This window comes from Eulemur rufifrons, chromosome 29, assembly GCF_041146395.1.
Source record: "Eulemur rufifrons isolate Redbay chromosome 29, OSU_ERuf_1, whole genome shotgun sequence".
NCBI lineage: Eukaryota > Metazoa > Chordata > Mammalia > Primates > Lemuridae > Eulemur > Eulemur rufifrons.
In genome coordinates this window covers 80,128,798-80,150,997 of record NC_091011.1, presented here as the reverse complement: position 1 = coordinate 80,150,997, position 22,200 = coordinate 80,128,798, and the positions used below count along the sequence as shown (strand labels likewise).

Sequence of the window (22,200 nt, the reverse complement as noted above, 5' to 3'; positions counted from 1 at the left end):
CGAGGATAGTTGACATTAAATTCAACTGGAGAAACATATATTTTAAAAAGTTTTTAACAAGTTCAAAGAAAAACATGTGAAAAGGTGAAGACATGTTTAATGTGAAGAGAAGATAGAATTTTTTTCTAAAAGTATTTCTAAATTGATTTAGTTTAATTTGGCAGTTGGCGTGAGTAGTAGAATGTGCATTTGTTTTACAGTACAGCAAGTCTGAGTGAGGTCTTTCCGTTTTACAAAATTTTACATCTTAAGAGAAAACTTCAGTGGCAAGATTGTTGCCAGGGCCAGACCAGAGCAAGAGGAACATATTGCCTGGAGATAAATGAGAAGGGCTGCTCTTTCTCTAAGTGTGATGTTAATGCCTTGTCATCACCTTTAATTTTTAAACATCCCCCAGTCCATTTCCCTTCATTCAGGGCACGAGGAAGGAAGGTTGAGACCCCAGGTCTTAAGCAGGACAGCATAGGTAATGGGTGGTTTCTGAGTCTTCAGTGTTGGACAATACAGAAAGACGCAATCTCCAACCTCTCTCGGGGACCCCAATGAAGGGCTGTAGGCAGAGCAAAGGGAAAGACTCAGTGAGGAGCTGGGGAAACAAATGAGCCAGCGAACTTGCCCTAGGCAGAAATTCACACTTCCCTGAGCCCTTTCTCACGTGTAGCCCTACCACCTGAGTCTCTATTTCGCTAAAGACAGGTGGGAAGGCTGAAAGAGTCCTGGCATACACTGAAGGGCAGCAGGAGGGCCTAAGTGAGGCTTCTAGGTGAGGAAACAACTCTCTGGTGAGTAAATTTACTTCCTTCCGAACATCATCTTCCTCCCAAACAACTTCCCCTGGTTCTAAACAGCACCCCCTACTCCACAGCCCAGTCCAATCAAATGAAAACAAGACACTTTCATCAATTGCAAAGTGGTCTTCTCACTGAAGATACTTAAATCTGCCAGCCAGCTGATGACAGACCTGTAGGCTCCCTCAGGCTAGAAAAGGCAAGGCTGTGTGTGCGCAGAGGGAGAGCTGCTGAGCTCTGTAGCACCAGGCATCAGGAACCGCCAGAACATGGCTACAGCTATTAGGAACATCTGGGCAGACAGGTGCCGTGGCTAAACTAGACTATGGCCAGCAGCCTCTAGCAGGGATGGGGAAAGGTTTGACATTCCCAAACTTATTTGTTCAACATTGGGAGACAGTCACACCTCTGCATTTGTGGAGTCCAGACAGGAACCCAGAGCACACATCACAGGGAGACAGCATAACAGTTGTTCGGAAACAAATTGCCTGAATTCAAATTCCACCTTTGCCACTCTCTGTGTGAACCAGGTCAAGTTACTGAACTTTCTGTGTCTCGGTTTCACTACATATTAAATGTGGATAACAGTGTTTATCTCATAAAGTTATTATGGGTTTTAAATTAAAACACTTAGCAGAATGCTTGCACACAGCAAGCATGATATAAAGGTTTGTTAAATAAAATTGATGGCATGGGATTGAGAGAGAATGCCAGGTCAATAGCTAAGTATGTTGATGTCCTAGCTCAGAGAGCTTCATAAGTGGGGTGTGCCCCAGTATCATCTGTAGTACAAAAAATGAAATTTAAGAAGTCAAAAAGAAAAAAAAAGGAGAAATTAAAATTTCAAAGTGCAAGAACAGTTGCTTCCCACCCCTAGCTCATCTCTCTGATGAACGCTCCCCATAACCCATGCTCAGGCACAGCTCGGGTAGAGGAGAGGAGAAAACTTAAATGAGTCAGTTTTACAACTTGTTAGAAGTTCTGCTAAAAGGCTTGGTAGGATAAAAAAAAAAAAAAAAAAAAAAAAAAAAAGACTAAAATAAGCCAGGCTTGGTGGCTCACACCTGTAATCCTAGCATTCTGGGAGGCCGAGGTGGGAGGATAGCTTGAGCTCAGGAGTTTGAGATCAGCCTGAGCAAGAGTGAGACCCCATTTCTACAAAAAATAGAAAAAAGAAAAATTAGCCAGGTATAGTGACATGTGCCTGTAGTCCCACCTACTGGGGAGGCTGAGGCAGGAGGATCACTTGAGCCCAGGAGTTTGAGGTTGCCGTGAGCTATGATGATGCCACTGCAGGGTGGCAGGGCAACAGAACAAGACGCTGTCTCCAAAAAAAAAAAAAAAAGAAAGCTAAAATAAGGTTTATACTTCCAAATGAACTTTATAATTATGTAAAGTTCACTCCTTCAAAATATTCTTTGGAATTCTGAATGAAATTTTCTCTTCAAATCCAAAGATGGGCCCTTTCACTAACTGCTAATAATAGCATCACAATAATAAAATATTATAATATTTTACATTTTACATAATATATACAAAGGACAGACCAAATAAATGGAAATAGAAGTACTCCCCCAAGATCCTAAACAGTCTATTTAAGAATTCTGCATATGACAATAATAACTTTTCAAACCTGTGCAGAAAGGATGGATTTCAACCTTTTTAATAAAATAAATGGTTCTGGAATACCTGGGCTGTATAGGGGGGAAAAATCAATTTAGATTCCTACCTAATGCTATACACCAAAATAAATTATTTTACAGTATTCAAAATAAAAACTGACATATATTAAAAGTAGAAGAATATATAGTTAGTTACTTATCCAATTTTGAGGGTAGAAGAGACCTATTTAACATAAAAGCAAAAGAGAAATAATTAGAGAAATAAAAATGAAAGTCAACAGAAGTAAAATAAAAATAAACTGAGAAAAACTATTTACAATATACACAATAAAGGGGTTATATCCTTAATATATGAAGAGCTTTTCCAAATTAATGAGAAAGATAAAGACTCCAACACAAAAATGGCAAAGAACATGAGTAAATAAGTACTAAAACATACAAGTAGATAAAAACATGGGAAAAGAGTAAAAACATTTATCACTAATATAAAAATGCAAATTAGGCCAGGCACTGTGGCACACCTCTGTAATTCTAGCACTTTGGGAGGCTGAGGTGGGAGGATCACTTGAAGCCAGGAATTTAAGACCAGCCTGGGCAACATATCGAGAACTCATCTCTTAAAAAAAAAAAAAAAAAATTAGCTGGCTGTGGTGGCATCTACTCAGCTACTCAGGAGGCTGGGGTGGGAGGATCACTTGAGCCCAGGAGTTCAAGGCTGCAGGGAGCTATGATCACACTGCTGCACAGAGGGCAACAGAGTGAGACCCTATCGCTAAAAAGGGGGGAAAAAAAACCCAATCAAAAAAGCAGGCAAAAAATTTAATTATGCTGATTAAATTAATATTACTTTGTTAGTCCTGTGCTGGCGAGGGGTAAAGAAGCAGATTCTCCAGGCCTGCTGGAAGTGTAGGCAAGTACGGGTGAGGCAGAGTAGATAAGCAAAGGTGCAGGCAAGATTTTTTGCAAAGTATTATATTTATTGTAAAAATTATCAATAATAGGGGATTGGCTAACTATGGACAAGGTAATGAAATAGTATGAAGCATTAAAATAATCTTTTCAAAAAATATTTAATGATAACATTAACATGGGATTATAGATGATTTTTATAACCAGGATCAAAAAAAAAAAGTCCCAGCAAATGCTATCTGTATCCTTTTTTTTTTCTTGTGGTATCATTAGAAAGAGTGTCAGCAATTTTAGAAAATGTTGATACTTTCTTAGGGGCTCTGGTAAGAGGCTTGATTATTTATGAACTTCAGTTATCTGTTTTGTTTTCCCGCATCTAGTTTTTGGGAATGAAAGATAGCTGTATGAATCTGCGATAAGATCACAGACATAAGAGCATTTCTGAGGTGGCCAAGTGCCAATCTAATTCTTATCTTTCATTATTTTTGCTGCAATAGGAAGGAAGGGAAAGGTCTGTAGACCTGGTTCTCTGAGGCTTGCTAACAGTGGGTGTCAAGGTCTGGCTGAGAAGTGAAAGGCACTCCACAAAGAGCTCCTCAAGGCCATGTGAACACCTGTATTCGTTGGTCCTGCAGGTCAAGTGTCCTGGAGCGCAGGGGTTCTGGGGCCCAGCAGAGAGGATGGTAGAGTGAAAGGAAACAAATAGCCTAAATTGCATGACCTCTTATATTAAGGTGTGTTAGAGGGAGAAAAAGTATTGAGATACTGTGTAAATGGCCGGGTGCGGTGGCTCACGCCTGTAATCCTAGCTCTCTGGGAGGCCGAGGTGGGCGGATCGTTTGAGCTCAGGAGTTCGAGACCAGCCTGAGCAAGAGCGAGACCCCATCTCTACTAAAAATAGAAAGAAATTATATGGACAGCTAAAAATATATATAGACAAAAATTAGCCGGGCATGGTGGTGCATGCCTGTAGTCCCAGCTACTCGGGAGGCTGAGACAGGAGGATCGCTTGAGCCCAGGAGTTTGAGGTTGCTGTGAGCTAGGCTGACGCCACGGCACTCACTCTAGCCCGGGCAACAGAGTGAGACTCTGTCTCAAAAAAAAAAAAAAAAAAAGAGATACTGTGTAAAAACTAACAGACAAACAAACAAACAAAAAAGAAGTAAAAGAAGGAACTAATTTGGTGGTCTTTTCCAGCTTTAGGCAATTCTAACCACATCTAAATGAAAAGGTACCTGTGAAAATCTTTAAATTGAACCAAATCCTGAAATTCCATCCTAAGAGACCAAAGGTTCATTTACCTCTATTTAACAAGACAGAGAACATATATGAATAAAGTAATGCTAGTACTTGGGTACTTCCTTTAGTGCTGAGGTGGGGTAGGTACCCAGAAAAAAGGGGAAGTCTTCAGGGTACACAGATGCAGGGTGCAATGCTTTCATCAGGTTTGCCTTGGCGACCTGGAATTTAAGCTTCTGCCATGCATGGGTCATTCATTATCTCTACCTTGAGAAACAGCATCCTCCAGGATATCCCTTCCTAGCCCCCCCTGCCCCAATCAGCCCCCACTGGTTATTGTCCTCCATCCCTGCTGGTTCCATCACACAAACTCTTTCTGTTTCAGGCCTGAACAATATCCAAACTGCTCTTAGAAAGGCTACCTGCTAGTTGGATTTTTATTTAAACCATACTCTGAAATCTGGAATGCATTTTTTTTTCTGGTAGCATCCATTTCCACGTTAGTTTTATGCCAACAAATAGCACTTGTTCTGCTATAACCTAGTTCTTCCTGATAATAAACTCTTCCTGATTAAACAACAACAACAAAAAAAACTTGGCCTACTGGCAGATCCCATAAGCCTGTTATTACAGAAGTGACAAACACTGGCAACAGGACATAATCTGAAAGAATGATGAAAAGAGAACCCCTGTAGGTCTAGCCAGATATCAAATTTGCTGATTACGTGGGAATAACCTAGTTCTACTCCCAGAAGTAAATCCTATAGCACTCTGGGTAAAAATGTTAGAAGACAGAAGGAATATCAGAATTATTTGGATCATATCCAATATTAGATTCAGCTGGGTGTGGTGGCTCACACTTGTAATCCTAGCACTTTGGGAGGTCAAGGCGGGAGGACTGGTTGAGGCCAGGAGTTCGAGACTCCATCTCTTAAAAATTACAATACTAGATTCATTCTCTGGATTTCCAAGGACAGATAAAATGATTCGCCTTTGCCTAAAATTGCTGGGATAAGGCACAAGTCAAGGATCTGATTTGATATGGAAAAGCTGCACTGAGAAAAGGATAACTCCAACTCTTCAGGCCTGAGTTCAGTGAGTGTTGGCAGTCACAGACTGGGGATGGTCTGCTTTGGAGGAACTATTGGCTTTTAGGATATAGACCAGAATCACCACAAATGCAGCCAACACCATGAAATCACACCAAATGATTCATACAATTCAAGGCTACTGAAAAGAGGCAGCTTCCAGTGACCAACAGCAGTGGGTGTGGCCCAACTTTATTGTATGGCTGAACAGGTCTACTTGGCCAGAAACCAAGAGGGTCCTTAGATTTACCTATAAATTCATCCATCTGAACAGGTGACACTGGGGAGGAGCCAGTACTATAAGGCAGTCTGTTCTCTCCCAGACAAGTCAAGTTGACTGGAATGGATAACAAAGTCTCCTACCAAACACACATGGGAAGTATTTTTAGCGGTTCCATAGTGAATAACGGCAATCACACTTCAGAAGAACGCCACATAGCCAGATATCCTATCCTATCCTACGTTGTTCAGGGTAGATTAGGGCTACCTTAGAAATAATAAAAGGTAAGAAAACAGGAGTGGGATTCTGGCTAGAGAGAGAGGTTTTCCTTAATTCTATCTATGGTCATTCCATCCCGAACACACATGGCTATAAGATGCCCTTTATCCTGCAGCATTCTGGCTAAGATCAACTCTGTCTTGATTTGGGTTAGTTCATGAAAGCCCCTCGCCCTACAGAAAAAGCAGGCTACAGTTTTAGTATTGGATTTTTTTGGCTTTTTCTTGGAAAATGATTCTCAGATGCCGCAATAGCTCTTTGCATTTCCTATGTCATTCTTCTCTGGAGGGACACAAGTACTTTGTTTCCTCCTAATTCCAAAGAAGGGCATAGCATTGTGCCTTTCTTCAAAGATTTTCCAACTACTAGCACATTCAGAAACCTACCAAAAAAAGTACCTGGAACTTTTCTTTCAGCCACTAATGCCATTAAGGAACTTTCTGCCTAAATAAAAGTATGTTATTTATCTATCCTATTTCCAGGACTTTAAAGCAACAATTTCCCAAAAACCATAGAGTACTTAATTTGTCCTGCTTAATTACATATGTATATATTTTTAAGTCTAAGAAACAATCACATAGAGTCTCTCAGAACAGAGGTGGTCCTTCTCTTTGATCCAGACTTCTGAGGCACTTCCCAAAGAGCTGGATCCACTGGAGTTGTCTATTTTTGCCACCATATTTCTATGAACTTTATCCCTTTTGTTTATTTGAGATATTCACCAATATCCAGGAAGTCAAGAGCTGGGGAAGAAGGGCAGGGATGGCGGCATGATATTGGTTAAATCCAGAGGTCCTTCGTGAGGTCACATATAATGGGAAGCAGAACTCACAGCACCAACCAGAAAAGTGCCCTCATCACATCCTGCTGCCTGACCCTGTGGACAGGTGAGACAGTGGCACCTTTCTGGAGATAGTCAGAACACTCTATCCTACCACGATGCACTCATCCATGGGAGAGTCTCTGCTACAGTAAAGGACACTGACTGACCTACCCTACCCCATGAGAGAGTAAAGGACAAAATGTGCCCAACAGCAAATTTTAAAGTGTCTCTCAGCAAGTCTTGCCAAAGAAAAATAATCATTTTTTAAGTAATAGCTCAATTAGGTAGCCATTATCATGGCATTTTCCTTTAGGAGATGCCCAAGTTTCCTACTACTGAAAGGAATCAGAAGCTCCTAGAATGTTCCTAGGTATCAAATACCTACAAATGAAGAAAAACTCAAACCAAAGTTCAACCTCTTTCTGAAGGTTTCTTGCCAGTCCTGTCAGGAAGGTTTAAGTGGAAACAGGGAAGAAATTCAATAAAATATTTATGCTCTCTTACCATTAGCATCTTGGACTCCTGTAAGTGCTCCAACGGCTGCTGCGGTTTCCCCAGACAAGACGATCTGTCCCCCACCTTGTAAGGTGGCCTCAGCCAGGGTGGCGACAGCATGGGCGGCAGCTTCGCTGCAGGTACAGGAACAGGAAAGGGGGATGTGTAAGATGAATAAAAGTACAGCACTGCAGCACCACAAACCATCCTTTCAACCCTCTCCCTGGGTCTCTCTACTGACTCCATGCTTTGAGTCTACCAGCAAATACATGATACCAGTGTGAATAGATAGAGCCAGGAGTAATTTTTAAATGATAATAAATAGCTAGAGAAATCTCAAGTCTTACATAGTTATAAAGCTAATGTGACATTTTCTTTAAACCTAGGTAATGAGTGTTAGGGACACAAGGCATTCATTATCAGTCTCTTCCTTATCAATATCAATTGAGTGCTCGCAAGCCACAGTGGCAGCTCTGATCCACATTTGCAAGGCAAAAGCCCTTTTGGTTGTCAATCACAAGGTTTTCTTATTCTCTTTATAGTAACACAAGGCAGACAATCTGAGAATGTCCTTTTCTAGCCAAGGATGGAGGATATCAGCAGTCAGCAGCAACCTGGACTTGCTATTCAATTAATATTAAATAATAACAATTTGGTTTTTAGCCATGCTTTTCAAATAAACAGTAACAGCTGGCTAATATCCTGAAAAGTCTGACTCTTCCCTCTGCCTCACTGTATATGCAAGCAGGGCTAATGAAGACTTAAAATTTTAAATTATCACTACAAGTCCAAATTTCTTTCCTCTATAAATACAATGAAATAATAAACCTCTCTTCACTGTACAAATACTCTGTAGAATAGAAACACATTAACGATTTGTTTATAGTGAGCACTATTCTAGAAGTTTGTGTTCCGCTCTTTTCCTTGCTATATACTTTTATTATATGCATAAATACCCATTTTTCTTGATTCAGGAATGCTACAAACTATAAGATATACTATTATTTTATGCACCAGTAAGAAAGAAAAGAAAAATTCCTGACAATTATAATTGTAAGATTATAATGTGCCATCTAAATTTCAGAGATGCAAAAAAGAAAAAAAAAGTCATTCAGTATCCTTCCTGGGAAAGTATCAGGTGCCAATTTAAGGTTACTAAGAGAATAACAAAAGGGGGCAAGGAAGAGAAGGCAATGCCAGTTAGCTTAGCAGAGGTAGACAAATAAACCAGTTGATTCAGCTTTGCTCTGAAGCTGCAGATTTTGCCATAACTATGGCAGTTGTCTTGTAATCACAAGCTGTTAGTGGGGACAGGTGAGGGGACGAAGATTGGTCAGGGTAAACATGTCAGGACTGTGGGCAAAGCAACACATATCAAACTGAACAGTGTCTTTTTCACCTAAGAAAGTCAGCAGACAAGTAAGGCAACAGACATAATAATTCCCCTGGAAAAGACTTCTTGGTCACTATAAGGATTCTAGGAAGCAGAAAAAGAAACCCAACAGAAAAGTCTCATTAAATAGAAAATTCTCCCTTTCTAACTTGTCTTTTTAAATTTTTATGCCTCCATGTCTAAAAAGTTATCTTTTTCTGATAATAAAAGCAATACGTGTAGAAAACTTGGGAAATTTTTAAGTATAAAAGAAAATTTAAAATATACAGAGATCACAGTTATTTCCTTCTCATCTTAAACACAATTTTAAACAGGTAATATCAGGATCATACTGTACATACAGTTTTAAAAATTATTTTAATGTGGTAAAATATATAACAAAATTTATATACTTTACTTTTAAGTGTACAGTTCAGTGGTATTAAATACACTCCTAATGTTGTGTGATCACCACCATCATTCATCTCCATAACTCTTTTCACCTTGTAAAACTGAAAACTGAAATTCTGTACTCATTAACTCTCCATTCCCCCATTTTCCTAGTCCCTGATAACCATCATTCTACTTTCCGTCTTTATAATTTTTTTTTTAAGAGACAGGGGTTTCACCTCCCCAGGCAGGTCTTGAATCCCTGGTCTCAAGCAATCCTCCTGCCTCAGCCTGTCTCAGCCTCCCGAGGAGCTAGCACTATAGGCGCACACCATGACACTCAGCCATCTCTATGATTTTGACTACTCATACAGGATTTGTCCTTTTTTATCTGGCTTATTTCACTTAACAGAATGTTCTCAAGGTTCAACTATGTTGTAGCACATGTCAGAATTTCCTTCCTTTTTAAGGTTGTATATACCACATTTTGCATACCCATTTATCTGTTGATGGTCACTTGGGTTGCTTCTATGTTTTAGCTATTGTGAATAATGCTATGAACATGGACATGCAAATATCTCTTCGAGACTCTGCTTTCAATTCTTTTGTGTATATTCCCAGAAGCAGAATCGCTGGATCATATGGTAATTCTATTTTTAATTTTTTGAGGAATCACCATACTGTTTTTCACAGTGACTGTAACATTTTACATCCTTACCAACAATGCACAAAGGTTCCAATTTCCCCATCTCCTCTCCAACACTTGTTATTTTCTGGATAGTAGCCATCATAATAGGTGTGAGGTGGTATACTTCATTGTAGTTTCGATTTGCATCTTCCTAATGATTAGTGATACTGAGCATCTTTTCATGTGTTTATTGGTTATCTGTATATCCTCTTTGGAGAAATGTCTATTCAAGACCATGGCCATTTTTGAATCAGGTTTTTTTAAAATTGTTGAATTTGAGGAGCTCTTTATATATTTTAGGTATCAATCCCTTATCAGACATGATTTGCAAATATTTTCTCCCATTCTGTGGGTTGCCTTTTTACTGTTTAGTGTCTTCTGATGCACAACTTTTTAAAATTTTCATAAAGTCCAATTTGTCTATCTTTTCTTTTGCTGCTGTGCTTTTGTTGTCATATCAAAAAAGTTACTGCCCTATCCAATGTGTTAACATTTTTCTTCTACGAGTTGTATAGTTTTAGGTCACAGATCTATTTGAGTTAATTTTGGCATATGGTGTTAGGTAAGGGTCGAACTTTATTATTTTGCATGTGGATATCCAGTTTTCCTAACCCCGTTGTTGAAGAATATCCTTTCCCCATTGAATGGTCTTGGTACTCTCGTCAAAAATCATTTGACCACATATGTGAAGGTTTATTTCTAAGCTCTCAATTCTATTCCATCGGTTTGTGTCTATCTTTATGCCAGTACCATATTGCTTTGATTGCTATAGCTTTGTGGTAAGTTGAAATCAGAAGTATGAGTCCTCCAGCTTTGCTCGTCTTTTTCAAGACTGTTTTGGCTATTTGGGGTCTGGGTCCCTTGAGATTCCACAGAAGTTTTAGGATGGGCCTTTCCATTTCTGCAAAAAATGTCACTGGGATTTTGATATGGATTGCAGCAAATCTGTGGATTGCTTTGGGTAGTATTGACATCTTTTTTTTTTTTTTTTTTTTTTTTTTTTGTTGAGACAGAGTCTCACTTTGTTGCCCAGGCTAGAGTGAGTGCCGTGGCGTCAGCTTAGCTCACAGCAACCTCAGACTCCTCGGCTTAAGCGATCCTACTGCCTCAGCCTCCCAAGTAGCTGGGACTACAGGCATGCGCCACTATGCCTGGCTAATTTTTTTATATAGATTTTTAGTTGTCCATATAATGTCTTTCTATTTTTTAGTAGAGACGGGGTCTCGCTCAGGCTGGTCTCGAACTCCTGACCTTGAGCGATCCACCCGCCTCGGCCTCCCAGAGTGCTAGGATTACAGGCGTGAGCCACCGCGCCCGGCCTACATCTTAATAATATTAATGTATTTAGCTTTACTGAGATCTTTATTTTTTTCATACAGCTTCTAGTTACTGTCTAGTGTCCTTTTTGTACATATAGTTTTTAAAGCCTACTTTTTTCACTTAACATTGTATTTCTCCATGTAAATATTCTTTGACATTCATTCAAAATGATAAATTAAATGCAAAATTGCTGAGCTTTCCCCTTTTTCTAGTTGTTTAGCTGTGGGAGAAAAAAAGAAAATTTAATTTCCAGATGTCCTTTGACTCAGTTCAAGGTCATAATGATATATTTTAAATTTATTTGCTTTCTTCATAAAACAATTTGGGACATAATTGAAGTTGTGCAAAAAGCAGAATAGATTCATAGAATTCACATGCAGCCCATATAAAAGCCGAGCTCATTCTCTCTGCTGACATACTTCTTGGAGATCTGACACCCACAGCCAGTTATCCCATAGCATCTGTAATGTGAACTCAGAGCCAAAGGGATCCTTGATCTGGAATTACTATTAAGGTTGTGCTTTACATTTTTCATGACAGATTTTAATTTTAAAGTGCTTCATAAATATTTATTAGAGATAGTATAATGGGTGATTATTTAGTGCCTAGGTCCTTAATTTTTAATATTTTTCTAAGATGCTTGTGTCAATAATATACCAACCAATTTTACAGCACCCAGCTATCACTGATCAATAATAAAAATATTTACACACTGACCTGACACTTTATGGAAAGCAGAAAAGTATATTCTTCGGGAAAAGATGCAGCTACGTGATATTCTAAAGAAGGAAGCTGGTATGTGAGAATTGTTTACATGGAAATAGGATCTTTATTTACAGGTTACCTCAGTGACTCTTCATTCCCTATAATTTTTATTACAATTTACAATAATCTTATCTCTATGGGCATCAAAGGTGACACATTCTGCTGCTTTTGTACATCCTGGACACATTCTTGCAGTGAGTTTCAAGGGCAATGAAGGGGGAGGGCAGCTAGCCAAGCCTCAACATGAAAGCGTACCTATACCTCATCATACTGATTTTATTTTTATCTGAAGCTCTAAAAATTTGAAGTTATTTTCTTTAATACCTTTCTAAAATATGGTAGGGTAGAAGAAAAGCTAAGAACCAGCAACAACCTAGGACAATCTGGGATGCCAGGGATGAGCAGTCCAACAGGGGTGACGGTTTAGCAGATTAGTGAGGTTAGTTATTCCACCCCAGGTCACGGCCAGAGGCAAAGCAACGACGGGTGTATCTTTGACATGGGGCATAAGCACATGATGTCTCCTGTGGCCAGCAGGCCTATCATTTCCAAAGTGATTCTAAACATTTACACTACATGCAATGGGAAATGACCAAACTAAACTACCAGAAAAAAATTACCTTTACTTAAAAAGATGGATAGGGATTAAAATGTCCTCGAGTTACCACCTTACAATTTTTAGACAAAAGTCATTTCTAAACCAGAGCTACAGATGGAAGTTTCCATCAGTTTCTTATCTGTAAGTGTCCAACCTTACAGTTGCACAATCCCTGCCCTCCATTTCCAGAGAAGATTTCTTATCCAAGCTGTCTATCCATTTTATTGGACAAATACTGCTCCATATATTAAAGCCCTATTTTATTTTAATAATATCTCTAATTGTAAGTCAATATTTTTATCTTAAAAAGGAATAAGAGTGAATTTTTCTTTTTAAAAATATGGCTCACTTCTTTTTTAAAGGAAAGTCTCCACAGCAACAAAATGGCAAATTCTAAATTCCTTGGGAAGAGTAATTGCTCAAAGCATGTTTCCCCATAGCACTGAGTCACAGCACTGCACACAGCAGACACAATAAATATGGTGTCAGTGTTGACAACACAGGATAAAGTAAGTTTCCACTGGGGAAAATGTAGATCCAGTGTACAAATTCTTATCATGTATCCCTGTATGTAAGGACTGTACTGGGCATAGTGAACAATTGTCTTTGCAGAAGGACATGTTCAAGAGGAACTATCAGTCCAGGACAGCTTAACAAAACAACTTCAAATTAATCACTGTATCACAACAAATAAATGATGATATCACTTCCTTTCCTCTCTGGTTGTTTGGACTCAATAGCTCAATTTTATTTTTTAAGCTGTGATGTTTTGCTCTTCACTTGTTCACTTTGATTCCCTCCCCACCACCTCCCTGAAAGTGCTAATTTATTTATTTATTTATTTTTTGAGACAGAGTCTCACTCTGTTGCCCAGGCTAGAGTGAGTGCCGTGGCGTCAACCTAGCTCACAGCAACCTCAAACTCCTGAGCTCAAGCGATCCTCCTGTCTCAGCCTCCTGAGTAGCTGGGACTACAGGCATGCACCACCATGCCCGGCTAATTTTTTTTCTATATATATTTTTTAGCTGTCCATATAATGTCTTTCTATTTTTAGTAGAGATGGGGTCTTGCTCTTGCTCAGGCTGGTCTCGAACTCCTGAGCTCAAACGATCCGCCCACCTCGGCCTCCCAGAGTGCTAGGATTACAGGCGTGAGCCACCGCGCCCGGCCCAATTTATTCTTTATTTTGAAAATTAAAATTAACATAGTTTTCAGGTTTCTTTAAGGACAATTTCTCCATATCCCCTGTGGGTTGTTATGAAGCCAGGGTGGGCTGAAGGCTGTGGAGCCCAGGGCCCTTGTTGTGACTTGCCGTACAAAACTCTTCTAATAGCATGGTTGAAAAACAGGTCTGTCCTGCAACTGTCCTGATCCCATTTTCCCCTCTAACTTATGAAGGAGTCCTCTGCTTCCTTGTCCCCCACCTGCCGCTCCATGTAGCTTGCCTCTCCTTCTCACCCTGTGCCCACATCTGCTGTTTACATTGCAGCAGAGGTGCAGGTGGTTATTAGAAAACCATGCTTGTTCCATCTGCACCTGAAACTGAGACAGACTGGAAGGGGGGCAGATTAAGAAACTGCTTTGTCACCATAGGAACAAAGACCAGATTTTTCTGTGTATTTTTCACTAAGATGACTTCCAACAACAAATTCTATGGAGAGGCTGGGAGTGCAGGGGATAAAGGATTCCAATGCATCTCATCCACAGAGAAGCACATGCCAAGGGCTTGTGTCTTACGTCCAACCCTCCTGACTAAGACGTTAGCCCATGGGTTACCTCTCTTGGATTCAGAAAGCTCTGATGTGCCCCTAATAGCTTACTGTAGGCTAGTCTTTGCTGCCAGGCTTGGTTTCTTCATCCCCAGCAGAAGCTGCAATGCACTACCCCTCAACACTCACTGGGGCATTGAACTATCTGATTGCAAAGAGATTTCAACATCTCTTTACTCCTCCTACATGCCACAGCGAACCACATTCTCCTTCCTTTGGAGTAAACACTGTAGCCACCTGAGCTGCAGCTGACTTTGTTAACAAGCCCTCAGGGCATACCATTACCCTGGCTGCCTTTAGAAATAAGCCCCGGTCCTTACAGCAAAGGGAGCCAGAACGTGCCTCACATTTTCCACTATGTACAGGGTTCCCAGGACACTCACACTTCATTGGAATATCTAAGGTTCTGGTTGGAATTCTCAATGAAATCAAGTTTTGCTGGTCTTTAACGAGAGCCTGTCAGGCCCCAAGCTACAGTGAGGGGTTACCGGACCAAAGGGAGAGAGGTTCTCACTGAGGCCATGTCTTTCAAGAAGTTTACTGGGTGTCCTCTCTCAAAAGGAGGAGAGGAATTGAGCCAAAGCTTAAGGAACTAAGTAAGACTTCAATGTTATTGGAAAGCAACATGGCTCAATGGGCTGAGAAAAATGTTTCAATCCCAGTCAGTCAGGGACTCACTGAGTAACTCTGACAAGTGTGTGTGTGAGAGAGTTTCAGTTTTCTATTCCTAATCAGCCACCAAACTCTGGCCATACTTCCTTTAAAATCAGTCACTTTGTCTCCATTCTTACTACTTTAGTTTCCAAGGCCTTCATAAGACTGCCTTTTCCTAACTGGTCTTCTAATCTTTTCTCACTATAATCAATTCTGAAAAGGCAAATCATAAGATATAATTTAAATGATAATAACTATAATTCCTAAAGTGTAAACTATGGGTTGGACACTCTGATGGGAATTTTATATACATCATCTCATACACATGAGTCTGTGTGATGAGTATTATCCACATTATAACAATGAGGAAACCAAGGCTCAGGGGTTACGTTTCTAAAGGTCAAATGACTAGTGAGTAGTAAAGCTAGCATTCAAACCTGAATCTATATGATCTTGGTGCCTTCTTCTCAACCACCATACTACACAGCCTCATACAGTAAATTATTTGTCCACAAACCCATCAGGGCTCTCTAGAATCTATCACAACCAATCTAAACTTTAGCTAATTTTATATTTTGGGGGAGGTGATTTCCCTCCTCTGAATTTCTACAATGTTCAGTCTATACCACACAATTCAATAGTGAATTATACTCTTAAGTACTACTGCTCACTATGTGTTTTACTTAAATTAGTCTCCCCGATGAGAGTATGATTTCTTTGAGGGCAGAGATTAGAGCACTCTTTTCTCTATTTACATACTTACCCAGTAGAGTGCTGGCATGTCCTAAGAATTCAGTGACTATCTGGGACTAATAGTGCTGCACATAATGAGAATAGCAGCCCTTAGTATACATCAGGCACTGATCTAAGGATCTCACATGATGTAACTCACTGAATTCTCAGAACACCCCTATAAGGCAGGTACTGTTATCACCCCCATTTTACAGACGAAGAAAGCCTGAGCATTGAGAGTTCAAATAAACTGCCCAAGGCCACATAGCTAATAAGTGACAAAAGGTGGGCTTCCAACCCAGGTAGCATGACTTCAAAGCCCACACTCTTAACCATTAGTTAAAATGCCTAAGTCCACTGAAAATACAATTGTGTCAGGAATGATAAAAAGAAGAATGATATGGGGATGATCTTTCCTATCAATAGCCAGTGAAGGAACCAAGCAGGAAACAATATAATTTAGTTTTGGAAACCACATCTTATTGGAATATTCTATCCTGCAGCATCCTTCCTAAACATACCTGAAGAAAGCAAGCTCAATTTTTCTTGGTAAAGGTTGATTATAAGCCAACCTAGAATATCTTATGGGTTGAGATTGTTAAGTTCCAACTGCCAACTGTAACACCTGAGGTAGAACACCCACAACCACAGGGAGAGGTCTGCAATCCTCATTTATTTCCCCGCCCCTGCCACCACCTGTTAAGTGCCATGGTGACTGTAGCTCCCTGTTGCATCTCCTGAGAAGCTGCCACTGCGGCCTCTGCCAGTGATGCCACCGCCTGGGTGGCCTCTGATGCTTGCGTCGTCTGGATGGTCATCTCACCTCCCTGTAACGTGGCCCAATTTTGTTCCACCTGGGGCAGAAAGGATAAGACAGTAAAAATTAAAGCCACAAAAGGGTTATGATTATAAAAAGTAATTTTCAAATGAATTGCTGTTTTTAGCCAAATACACACACTTTTTAAATTAAGATGACCTACAATGTAGAGAACAGAATTTTTAGTATGCTATCTTTTGTGCTAAGGGGGGATATTAGAATACATATTTGAATTTGCTTCAGTTTGCATAAAGAAATTCTGAAAGGACACACAAAAGAAACGATTGAAAATATTTCCTAGGCCGGGCGCGGTGGCTCACGCCTGTAATCCTAGCACTCTGGGAGGCCGAGGCGGGTGGATTGCTTGAGGTCAGGAGTTCGAGACCAGCCTGAGCAAGAGTGAGACCCCGTCTCTACTAAAAATAGAAAGAAATTATATGGACAACTAAAATATATATATACAAAAAATTAGCCGGGCATGGTGGCGCATGCCTGTAGTCCCAGCTACTCGGGAGGCTGAGGCAGTAGGATCGCTTAAGCCCAGGAGTTTGAGGTTGCTGTGAGCTAGACTGACGCCACGGCACTCACTCTAGCCCGGGCAACAAAGTGAGACTCTGTCTCAAAAAAAAAAAAAAAAAAAAAAAGAAAATATTTCCTTCATTGTGTGTGTTGGGGGTAGGGAGTTGGAAACAGGTTGGATAAGAGCCAGAAAGCAAGACTTCCCCTGTATACTTATGAATATCTCAATTTAAACATTTCACAATGTATACATATTGCAAAACAACATGTTGTATGTGACAAATACATTTAATTTGTCAATTAAAATAAATGAATAAATAATAAATGAAGTTAAAAAATATATATAGGCTGGGTCATCAAAAATGGCCCATGGGAGAAAAGAAATTCAAACTATACCAAATGGAATATAATGCCAGGACTCCAGACCCCTTGCCCAGAGGGTCTACTACTGTTACCCATTTTCTCGTGTACCTTGCAGAGGTATTTTCTCTATATGCAAGCATATTTACACACACACCTATTTCCCCTTTCTATGTCCTCCTTTTTAAGAGTAAAAATGGCAGCATATTCTACGCATCTTTTGTACCTTGCTTTTTTCACAAACAATACATCTCTGAAATGGCTCCATTTTGGAACATATAAAACTGCTTCATTCATTCATGATACATAATAACAACTACACAGCATTGTATTATATAGGAACATCATGATTCATTTAACCAGGTTTTTTTGAGACAGAGTCTCACTCTGTTGCCTGGGCTAGAGTGCTGTGGCATCAGCCTAGCTCACAGCAACCTCAAACTCCTGGGCTTAAGCAATCCTTCTGCCTCAGCCTCCCGAGTAGCTGGGACTACAGGCATACGCCACCATGCCCGGCTAATTTTTTTCTATATATATAATTTTAGCTGTCCAGGTCATTTCTATTTTTAGTAGAGACGGGGTCTCGCTCTTGCTCAGGCTGGTCTCGAACTCCTGAGCTCAAACGATCCGCCCACCTCGGCCTCCCAGAGTGCTAGGATTACAGGCGTGAGCCACCGTGCCCAGCCTAACCAGGTATCTTTTATTGGGCATTTAGATAGCTTCTAGTCTTTTGCTATTACAGAACAGTGCTGTGATAAATATTCTTATATATTACTATACTTCATATATCATATGTGAGTCTATTTATTTATGCAGTAAATTCCTAGAGGTGAAATTACAGATCAAAGTTATTTCATATTTTTATTTTTATTTTTTTTGAGACAGAGTCTCACTCTGTTGCCCAGGCTAGAGTGAGTGCCGTGGCGTCAACCTAGCTCACAGCAACCTCAAACTCCTGAGCTCAAGCGATCCTCCTGTCTCAGCCTCCCAAGTAGCTGGGACTACAGGCATGCACCACCATGCCCGGCTAATTTTTTCTATATATATTTTTAGCTGTCCATATAATTTCTTTCTATTTTTAGTAGAGGTGGGGTCTCGCTCTTGCTCAGGCTGGTCTCGAACTCCTGAGCTCAAACGATCCGCCCACCTCGGCCTCCCAGAGTGCTAGGATTACAGGCGTGAGCCACCGCGCCCGGCCCATATTTTTATTTTTGATAGAAACTGCCAAATGGCAAATAATTTTTTTAATGTAGCAAAAATTTTCTTTTTAGTAGGGGAGAAATTATGAAGAAACCAAAACAAAAAACAAAAAACCACCCCACAAAAAAAAAAAAAACCATACTACATGGGAGGCTGAGGCAAAAGGATGGCTTGAGCCCAGGAGTTTGAGGTTGCTGTGAGCTAGGCTGACACCTTGGCACTCTAGCCTGGGCAACAGAGTGAGACTCTGTCTCAAAAAAAAAAAAAAAAAAGAAAAGAAAAGAAAAAACAAACAAACCATACTACTATCTGGTAATAGAGTAGATGAAAATCCAACTTTGCTAGATCTAGCCCAGGGTTTCTCAACCTTGGTGTTGTTTACAATCTGGGCCAGACCAGTTTTTGCTGTGGACGCTCTCCTGCGTGTCACAGGATGGTTAGCACCTCGCTGGCTTCTACTCACTAGATGTCATTAGTGCCCTCCCCAGTCACAACAATCAAAAATGTCTCCAGACATTGCCAAATCTTCCCTCTGGCCCTGGGTTGAGAACTACTGATGTTAATACAATGTTTTGCATTTAGAGACTTCTTTTGTCCCTTTTTTTTTTTTCTTAAGAGACAGGGTCTCACTGTGTCACCCAAGTTGTAATTCAGTGACATGATCACAGCTCACTGTAACTTTGAACTCCTGGGCTCAAGCGATCCTCCTGCCTCAGCCTCCTGAGTAGCTAGGACTACAAGTGCACGTCACCACACCTGGCTAATTTTTTTTACATTTTTTATAAAGACGGGGTTCTCACTGTGTTGCCTAGGCTTGTCTTGAACTCATGGCCTCAAGCGATCCTCCCACCTCGGCCATCCAAAGCACTAGAATTACAGGAGCAAGCCACCACATCTGACAAAACTTCTTAGTTCTGGATACCTATATCTAGCTACCTCAATCCATTTTGCTCAGTAAATACTGGTTAATTATCCCCCTTCAAACACAAAAAGCACCAGGGGCAGTGAAAGCAATTTCTACTAAAAAAATATGGTAGGTGATAAATCAGCTCAGATATAATATTTCTTTGCACTCCTGGGTCTCAGGACTTAGCTGTGCTTACTGCAGCTCTTGTTCCCATTTCACATTGCTGGGGCCCAGTGAGTGGTCATCTTGTGCCTGCCTATCACCGTGTCCCAAAGAAAGTACCTAAAGAAAGCTCCAGGAGAGGTAAATATTTAAAATGCCCCTGCTTTGGTTCTATTACCATATTTAGAATATGATATGCTTCTCAGAATCTTTGTCAGAAGCCTTCCAGAAAAATCAGACATTCCTTTCAGCTACCTTAGTATTTGCCCTGAGCTCTCCCATGGGCAGTGGATTGTACCTGCAAGCCTTGAGGGCCCGGCACCCATTGAGGGCAGAGATATCCTCGAGCTACAAAGTTGCCCACTCAGGAATTTCAAAGCTATTGCTTCCCAAAGATTGCTTTGCTCTCATTACTCCAATGAGCATCACTGCCAACACTGCTACTGCAGACGGCAAGCTACACCATCAGTTCTTAGGTGGCCAATGAGTCTACTCAAATCACTGGCTAAAGCTGGGCGGCACTGTCACCTATTGCCATTGAACAGTCCTCTTCCTTCCTGATCTGCCCCTCTGTTTTAGCCCCACTCATGCTTCTGCTCTCACCTGAGCTTGGCCCATGCAGCTCTGCTAAGTCCCCATACTCCAAAGGCAGCAATTCAATATAGACACATTTAGTTATAACTATATTTGTAGTGAAAATAGTATTAGAATGTTGCCATATGCAGCATAATTTAAGGAAGTTAAATTATATGGCAAGAAAGATTAAGGGGGATGACAGTAAATGGTAGAGAGAGAAGAGAAGAAGAAACAGAGGAAATGATTTATAATCAGAAATATGGCAGATGATAAATCAGCTTAGGTGCTAACATCTCTTTGGAATTTCCTATTCTTGAGTCTCAGTGCTTTGGCTTCATTTGCTTAAGCTCTTGCTGCCCTCCTGTACCACTTGTTGGGAGACAGTGTGTAGTTACCTATGCCTGGATGTCACCATGCTCCAAAGGGCCAGTAACTCTAGGAGAGGAAGGTATTCAGAAGATGTTCTATTTATTAGTGTCTATGTGTTTCTGAGAGAGAGCCACTACACAATGAGGCCCTTCAAACTGTGGCTCCTCTTATCTCTCTAGCTGGAGTGAACCACGATGGCTGTTCTACGCTTTCACAACTCAATGCACTGAATGTGCTGCTCCCTTTTATAGGAACACAACTCCTAAACCTCCATCCTTTGCCTTGCTAGTTACCTTTCTTGTCTGAGCTCAGGGGCTACTGCTCTGGGAAGTATTTCCTAAGACAACTCCACCCCGCTACAGTCTAAAGTTAGGGCCTCTCCTCTGCAGTTCCATAGCACCCTGGGCTTGCTGCTAGTAAATCCTTATCTCACTGCAATTGTTCTTTACTTGTTTTTCTCTACCACCTACCTGTGTGCTCCTTAAGGGCAAAGGCAGTCTTTATTATATTGTATCTATATAGTGCCTGGCACAGGACTCAAAACGTATTTACTGAACAGATGGATGTAGAAGATACTATTTTCATTTTCCTACTTGTTATTCAGCCTATCCATATTTCAGGTAAATTGACATTCACAAAAAAACCACCTAAAATGAGTTGTGCAACTTCAAAACTGTTATATATGTTGATGGTTCATTTGAAAAGTCATATCTCATGTCTTTGTACTTTGGCTTTTTTCCCCTTCTAAGAATCACTTATACCATTATCATCAGATACCATTCTATTTCAAATTTTTACTTTTCTAACACCTAATGCAATTAATACCACCAATACAAATTGGTAGTCTTTATTATACAACAGAATAAATTCTCAAACCAATTTGCATTTTTAAATATAACATTAAAATTAAGATTATATATTTAAAAATTAGCATAGTTTATTCTATATTATTTTGAAATTCTTTCTTTTCTCAATGATAAATGTCTATGTAAATTGTTCTGTGTCCCCATTTAATTTTAAACTGCTTAAGGCTAGAGGGTTTGTATCTTTTTAACTATTCAGATAAGTATTCTCAGCACGCCAAGACCTAAAATGGTTATTCTCATAAATGTAACTAAATGATATTAGATGTTGAAGGCAGTGTTTAAGGGTAAGAGCTCTCACTGGTAAGGCTGGAATAACAAAATGACCAACTTCTGAAAGTATAGGTATCACTTATTATTATAAAGTACTTTCTGTTCCATGGGAGAAAAGATGCTAACCATAGGGAAGCATGATGTTTCTACTGAGTCACCCGATACAGTGTCTTCATTGGCACTGATGTGGTCTATATCTACCCCACTTCAGTGAGATGTTTGACTAATTACAGTTCTTAGGGTTCAAAACTAAGACACTAACAACTATGTCAACATCTAAGAAATCAGGAGGCAAATGGAAACAGACTATATAATCTAAACCATGTTAGTGCTTTCTGATGTAACCTATGCTTCCTCTCTTTATATCATTTTTATTTCATTGGAAGTGTGGGAAGAATTAGAA

At 40.1% G+C, this 22,200-nt stretch overlaps 1 protein-coding gene across 1 annotated transcript in view; it reads right to left on the bottom strand.

Annotated features, from left to right (window-relative positions):
• Positions 1-22,200, bottom strand: part of NRF1 (nuclear respiratory factor 1) — a 117,816-nt gene that overhangs the window by 21,119 nt on the left and 74,497 nt on the right. The window contains exons 9-10 of the mRNA XM_069461821.1: positions 16,448-16,605; positions 7,473-7,597 (exon numbers count right to left, since the gene is read on the bottom strand). Of these exons, the coding sequence (XP_069317922.1) occupies positions 7,473-7,597; positions 16,448-16,605 (283 nt within the window). The remainder of the gene's footprint in view (positions 1-7,472; positions 7,598-16,447; positions 16,606-22,200) is intronic.